General features: G+C 53.1%; 1 protein-coding gene across 1 annotated transcript; it reads right to left on the bottom strand.

Moving 5' to 3' along the window:
* Positions 1 to 283: 283 nt before the first annotated feature.
* On the bottom strand, positions 284 to 6570 carry LOC130088367 (kinesin-like protein KIF6). Its single transcript, XM_056255084.1, has 3 exons — positions 6502 to 6570; positions 2781 to 2920; positions 284 to 542 (listed from the first exon to the last, which is right to left on the bottom strand). The coding sequence occupies exons 1-3, from the start codon at positions 6568 to 6570 to the stop codon at positions 284 to 286; spliced, it is 468 nt and encodes a 155-aa protein (XP_056111059.1).
* Positions 6571 to 7414: the final 844 nt, after the last annotated feature.

The following is a 7414-nucleotide window of genomic DNA, read 5'->3' as shown; positions in this document are numbered from 1 at the left end:
GAGCCAATGGAGTCTCCGAGCCTGTCGAAAACGGACGGTCTGCGTTCACGTTGGGGTCGACGGCGGTGGGGCCCGCTTTCCACCATGCGGATGTGATGTGATGGCCCGGGATGTCGCTGCAGCGAGGCTGGCGTGCGCGGTCTGTCCCAAATAGACGCGCCGCTCCCGGGCTCCAGTGGCTCCGTCCTGTTGACCGTGTCGTCTGTCCAGGACCCCGGCGACACCGCACCGCTGTAAGTTGTCGATGGTGCTCCTGTTGTTAGCGGTGGTGTTAACATGGATCTCATCTGTTGGGCAGTTCAGCGGGCCGGCCACTGCAGTTTATTGGCGGTTTGTTGATCTGACAGTTATCAGCAACAGGCTTTGCAATGGTCTCAAAGATTTCCTCTTGATTAGCTGTTTGGTCAAAAACCTTCTGAAACCTGAAATTGTAGTTTTCCCTCTTATTGTTGATAAAACCATCCGCCAAGTCTCTGGGAACAACAAACTCCAAACTACTGCCTTGCTCCTCACAGTCCACAAAGTACCCCGAGGTGGGTTCTCTTACGAGAGGTTCTCTCGTATTGCGTAAGTTTAGCTTACGCTACGGGAAAGATTCATCTTCTCGAGATATTGAAGCCAAAAAATTATCCTTAATTTTGTATTCATTGTCAACGCAGTGCAGCAGCTAGCAGACCTAGAGCAGGCCATCTCGCGTGCTCATTGGCTGCCCTGCTGGCATCTGCTGCAGCCTACCAGTGAGCCCCGCGTGACGTCACGCCCAATGAACGGGCGCTCGCGCCTTCATAGCGTCACAGCCCGCCAGAATGGGCGTGGCTTAGCGTATAAAAGCAGGGGCTGTAGGCTGACTTCCCTGATTTTTCGACTCTTCAGCGAGCTCTCCGCATTGCTGGATCTGAGAGAAGCCACCGCCGCCGTCGAACAGCGAACAGCCAGCTTAGGACAGCGCTGAGGAAGCCGGCCGTCTTCGCCACCTTCAGCCATCCGTGCGAGCTACGCTATCCGGCGACGTATCCTTTTTACTCTGTTGTATTCTCTTCTAGCTTACTCCTAAAAGAGCGCGAGTGTCTTTTTAAAGATGCCTCGCATTTGCTGCGGCTCGTGTAGGGCCCCGGAAACAGCCGGAACCTGTGGCCACTGCGACGCGCTCGCCGGAGAACCTCCCTCGAGCCTCGCTCTCGCCTTCCCCCGCCTCTCTTCACCGACGCGCAGCTGCCGCTCACGAGCCTCACTGCCGTCGCGTCTGAGGATGAGGTTGAGGGACACGCCACAAGGGACTGCTGTTCTAACCGCGGCTAGCTTCCTTTACGTTACAAGGAAGCTACCGCGCCCACCATAGAAGCAGTCACTCCGCCCTTTGTGGGACCGCGCAGTGATAAGCGCCGTTTCCAAAGGCAGCCGGAGCCTGTAGCCACAGCGACGCGCTCGTCGGAAAGCCTCCCTCAAGCCTCGCTTTTCACCTTCCCCGCCTCCCTTCACCGACGCGCAGCTGCCGCTCACGAGCCTCACTGCCGTCGCGTCTGAGGATGAGGTCGAGGGACACGCTATGGACTGCTGTTCTAACCGCGGCTAGCTTCCTTTACGTTACAAGGAAGCTGCCGCGCGCGCTCTTATCTGCTCGCGCTACTTAAGCTTTCATAGTTTCCCCCGTGGCTCAGTGGCTAAACTCAAAGCTTTCGCGCCAGAGACCCGTGTTCGATCCCGGCTCTCGCAGCAGAAAAAATTTATGCAACTCTCCTCTATGAGCTCGCGACCAGCTTTCTTACGTACAGAAAGCGAGCGCGCGCCCCCGAGCGCATGCGTCACCGGCGAAGGAAGGAGAGAGTGTGGTTTTATGTCCCGCCGAGGCCTGACAAACCCCCTCTTTTTCTCAAACATTCTCCAGCTCCTCCTAGTTCGAGCGGCTGGTAATGTCTATACTGCAGTAGAGAGCCTGTTATAACACGCACGCCTGCAGACAATGCCGACACGCACACGAAAACTGTGATGACGCTCTCTCTTTTATCTGCTCGCGCCAACTAAAGCTTATGTTGTTTCCCCTGTGGCTCAGGGGCTAAACCTCAAGCTTTTGCCCCGGAGACCCGTGTTCGATTACGGCTCCCGCAGCAGATAAAATTTATGCGGCTCTCCTCAGCGAGCCGCCGTATTCAAGTTTATTTCCCTGTCAGTCCCCTTCAATCAGGCTACTGCAGTGGTCCATTTAGCAGCCAACGAGCCGGCTCATTTCCCCTCTCGCCTGCACACATACGCCGTTTTCACGGCGACCCAGAGAAAATCTCAAAAGAGTATAATGTCTGGTCCGGCTCACGCCGTTGGTGTTTTAAGTGTAGTGAAAGTGCCCACGCCCCAGTGTTCACCCCTACACACAAGCACATCAAATCTCGTGTCACTCACAGAGCACACTCTCATAAAGCGCAGAAAAGCCGCTCGAGTGTTGAATATAAGGAATGTGTCCACAGGTCTGTGCCCACTATCTGCCCGCTCTGTTACACGGTCAATAAAACAGGTTATGAATGTAAGTCTCGTGCCCGCCGGAGAGCGTTCACGCTTACTGACACACACCTCCCCCCGGGCGCCGCCCGCGCGTTTAAATGTTATCACAAAACGCAGGGCATTGATAAGACGCTCCCCATCCGTTATGATCGGGGCGTCAAATACACTTGTAAGTCTCGTGCCCGCGCACACGCGCTCACGCTTACAGAAAGCTTTTCCACCCAAAGCGCTGCTTGCGCGTCAAAAAGTGAGAATAAAATGCTCCCCATCCCTTATGATTGGGACACCTCACATAAATCAGACGGTCTCGGCTTTCAGCGAGCAGCCATTGCCCAGAACCGAGAGTGCGCGCGCCGCGCTTTCGGCTCCGGCTCAGTTTCACAAGCCCGCAAATGGCAGCGATCTGAACCCGGAGGCCATTCGCCCCCTAGCGGCTCACATAGCTGCGTGGGAAACTATCCCAGGGATTTCAGAATGGGTTCTGAGCACAATAAGCAGGGCTATACACTTCAATTCATTCGCCGTCCCCCGCGCTTTCGAGCCCGGACCGCGACGATAGTGAATGCGGAAGTAGCACACCTACTTCACGCCGAAATAGCAAAGCTGCTGTGCAAAGGGGCTATAGAAAAGGTGCCGCCTTCTCTGAGCGAGTCAGGCTTTTACAGCCGTTATTTTCTCGTATCCAAGAAGGACGGAGCCTTCAGACCTATCCTAGATCTGAGACATTTGAACAAAGTGCTTGTGAGAAGACCGTTCAAAATGCTTACGACCAGGAAAATCCTCGCGCACGTTCGCCCGAGGGACTGGTTTATTTCTCTAGATCTGAAGGATGCCTATTTTCAGATTCAGATAATACCCCGTCACAGGCAATTTGAGATTGGCCTTCGACGGTCAGGTATATCAATACACCGTCCTGCCGTTCGGCCTGTCTCTAGCACCCCGTACATTTACGAAGTGCATGGACGCGGCGCTCGCCCCCCTGAGAAGTCAGGGGCTGCGAATAAAGAACTATCTGGACGATTGGCTGATTTTGGCACAGTCAGAGACAGAGCTGCTATCTCACAGAACAGTGCTTCTCAGTCACCTGGAAAGCTTGGGTCTCACGGTCAACTGGACCAAGAGCTCATTACTACCCAGCCAGTCAATTTCCTTTTTAGGAATAGAACTGGACTCGGTGACCATGTCGGCTCGTCTATCGGCACAGTGCGCGCTCCGTGTTCGCCACCTAGCCGCGTCTTTCCAGAAGGACAGCTTTCTCCCTTTGAAAACATTTTAAAGGATGCTGGGCTGTATGGCATCAGCTGCAGCGGTGCTCCAGCTGGGCCTACTGCGCATGCGCCCGCTCCAACGCTGGTTGAATGCTCGCCCGTCCCGCCGAGCTTGGGTTTCTGGCGGTCAGAAAATCAGAGTGACTCAGACCTGCATAGCGGCTCTGCAGCCCTGGTTAGTGGCCGACTGGTACCAGCTGGGAGTGATGATGGGAACCATCTCTTATCGGAAAGTCTTTTCGACAGATGCGTCCAACTGGGGTTGGGGCGCGCTGTTCGAGGGCAGACCGGTCTTCGGCCAGTGGTCAGAGCAAGAGAGGTGTTTTCACGTAAACTGTCTGGAGATGATACCGGTCGAGAATGCGCTGAAGCGCTTCCTCCCGTTCATACAGGACCAACATGTTCTTGTCCGCTCGGACAACATGTCTGTGGTATCCTATGTAAACCGTCAGGGCGGTGTCAGATCCAGAAATCTCTGCAATCTGACGGAACGCCTCCTTATTTGGTCTCAGATGCACCTGCGCTCGCTGAGGGCGGCGCATGTGCCTGGCCATTTGAACGACGGCCCAGACAAACTGTCCAGGGACAACGTTCCCCCAGGGGAATGGTCCCTGGGCCCCCAAACGGTCCAGAAACTGTGGCGCCTATTCGGCAGGGCGGAAGTCGACCTATTTGCGTCAAAAGACAACGCTCAATGCCCGACGTTCTTCTCGAAGGACGAGGACGCGCTGGCCCAGGTTTGGCCCAGGCTCCGGCTATATGCTTTCCCTCCGGTCTCTCTGTTACCACAGGTGATCAAGAGGATCAGGGAAACGCGCCACTCGGTGCTCCTCATAGCCCCGCGTTGGGAGAATCAGATTTGGTTCCCGGAGCTAGCACGGCTGTCACATACAGCTCCGTGGCCGATTCCGGTGAGGGCAGATCTCCTCTCTCAGGCTCGCGGCACGATCTGGCATCCCCATCCAGAGCGCTGGTCTCTGCACGCATGGTTGATCAACAGGTACTCGTTGCCCTGCCAGAAGGAGTAATGAACACGATCGCGCAGTCTAGAGCCCCTTCCACGAGAAGGCTCTACGCGTCTAAATGGTCGGTGTTCTCTGGATGGTGCACCGACAGAGGTCTGGACCCGCGGACATGCGGGGTGGCGCATCTGCTCTCCTTCCTACAAGAGCTGTTGGATAAGGGAAGGTCCCCATCCACACTCAAAGTATATGTGGCGGCCGTGGCAGCGTTCGCAGAATCGACGCACGGCCAGTCTTTAGGAAGACATGAGTTGGTCATCCGCTTCCTTAGAGGAGCTAGGAGGATGAACCCGCCGCGCCCCCCGTCGGTTCCCATGTGGGATTTTTCACTGGTCCTAGAGGCCCTGAAAGCTTTTCCCTTCGAACCACTAAACTCCGTGGGGTTGAATATCTATCACTGAAAACCGTCTTTCTGACTGCACTGTCGTCAGTAAAACGTGTGGGGGACCTGCATGCGCTGTCTGTCAGCGCATTGTGTCTTGAGTTCGGGCCGTATGACTCTAAAGTCATCCTCAGACCTAGACATGGCTACGTTCCTAAGGTGATGGGCACTCCGTTCAGAGCGCAAGTTATCTCGTTGTCAGCTCTGGCAGCATCTGACAGCGAAAGTGATGTGAACCTCCTCTGCCCTGTCAGAGTGCTGAGGTTTTACATTACGCGCTCCGCCTTATTCAGGCGTTCGGAACAACTGTTTGTTTCGTTCGGTGGGCGCACCAAAGGTCTCGCCTCCTCGAAACAGAGCCTGTCCAGATGGATAGTGGACGCTATAGCAGCCGCTTACGCGTCAAAAGGTCTGCAATGCCCTCTGGGCATCAGGGCTCATTCCACGAGAGGCGTGGCCTCTTCGTGGGCATGGTCCAGTGGAATTTCTATCCATGACATATGTGTAGCGGCGGGCTGGAGCTCACCGTCTACCTCTGTCAGGTTTTATAACCTAGAAGTTCCTGCCTTGCAGGCTGAACTGTTGTCAGTTTAAAAGAGAGGTGTATTCTGCCCAGACCTCCTGCTCAGATCACTCTCACATGACTCAGCTCTCCTGGTTGAGCTGCACTAAGTAGGGTATGTGCCATGTGCCTATACAGACCGGCACGCTGCTCTGTATTCCCTATGTGTGCGTATGTACAAGTGATGGCCCGTGTGGCTGGCCACCTTATTCTCCACCTTACAGGGTTCCCCTGAAAGTTCGGGGTCTCATGGTGGATGCTTGGCGCGCACGGCGTTGACAAAGTGTTCCCGTAGCGTAAGCTAAACTTACGCAATACGAGAGAACCTCTCGTAAGAGAACGATACTCGGTTACTAACGTAACCTCGGTTCTCTCTAGAGAGGGAACGAGTATTGCGTAACCGGCCGTGCTCGCGCCACGAGCGACTTCACTTCAGTCGTCGAAAAACCAGGGAAGTCAGCCTACAGCCCCTGCTTTTATACGCTAAGCCACGCCCATTCTGGCGGGCTGTGACGCTATGAAGGCGCGAGCGCCCTTCATTGGGCGTGACGTCACGCGGGGCTCACTGGTAGGCTGCAGCAGATGCCAGCAGGGCAGCCAATGAGCACGCGAGATGGCCTGCTCTAGGTCTGCTAGCTGCTGCACTGCGTTGACAATGAACACAAAATTAAGGATAATTTTTTGGCTTCAATATCTCGAGAAGATGAATCTTTCCCGTAGCGTAAGCTAAAGTTACGCAATACTCGTTCCCTCTCTAGAGAGAACCGAGGTTACGTTAGTAACCGAGTATCGTTTCTTTGTCGGTTTCACACGTGCAAAGATTTGAATAGTTTGCTTAACCATTGTTTTATATTATAATTTTTAGTCTTTCATTATTATTGTTATTATTCATCCAAAGCACCCGTTTAGCTTCAATCTCTACTCAAATACTTCATGTATGATGAACTTAACTGATTTGAGTAAACTTAAACATGTCCAAATAACTAAAATAATCAAATTTAGCCTAACTGAAGTTTTTGAGTATAGAAATAACATGTTTACCACTGTCCATGAAATTAATTTAAAGTAAGACATTTTTAAGTATAGCTGCTAATAATAACACACTGTAACAAGCTAAACTTAGCTTTTCATGTTGGGTGTTGCATCATGGTTCCATGGCATTCAAATAGTAGTTGCTTATTTAATTAAAAAATACACTCACCGGCCACTTTATTAGGTACCCCATGCTAGTAACGGGTTGGACCCCCTTTTGCCTTCAGAACTGCCTCAATTCTTCGTGGCATAGATTCAACAAGGTGCTGGAAGCATTCCTCAGGGAGTTTGGTCCATATTGACATGATGGCATCACACAGTTGCCGCAGATTTGTCGGCTGCACATCCATGATGCGAATCTCCCGTTCCACCACATCCCAAAGATGCTCTATTGGGTTGAGATCTGGTGACTGTGGAGGCCATTTTAGTACAGTGAACTCATTGTCATGTTCAAGAAACCAATTTGAAATGATTAGAGCTTTGTGACATGGTGGAAGTAGCCATCAGAGGATGGGTACATGGTGGCCATAAAGGGATGGACATGGTCAGAAACAATGCTCAGGTAGGCCGTGGCATTTAAACGATGCCCAATTGGCACTAAGGGGCCTAAAGTGTGCCAGGAAAACATCCCCCACACCATTACACCACCACCACC

The sequence above is a fragment of the Rhinichthys klamathensis genome, unplaced genomic scaffold (genome assembly GCF_029890125.1).
Source record: "Rhinichthys klamathensis goyatoka isolate OS25496 unplaced genomic scaffold, OSU_Roscu_1.1 h1tg000117l_1, whole genome shotgun sequence".
Taxonomy (NCBI): Eukaryota; Metazoa; Chordata; class Actinopteri; order Cypriniformes; family Leuciscidae; genus Rhinichthys; species Rhinichthys klamathensis.
Note: the sequence above shows the minus strand (reverse complement) of the source record. Positions and strands in the feature narration are given on the sequence as shown.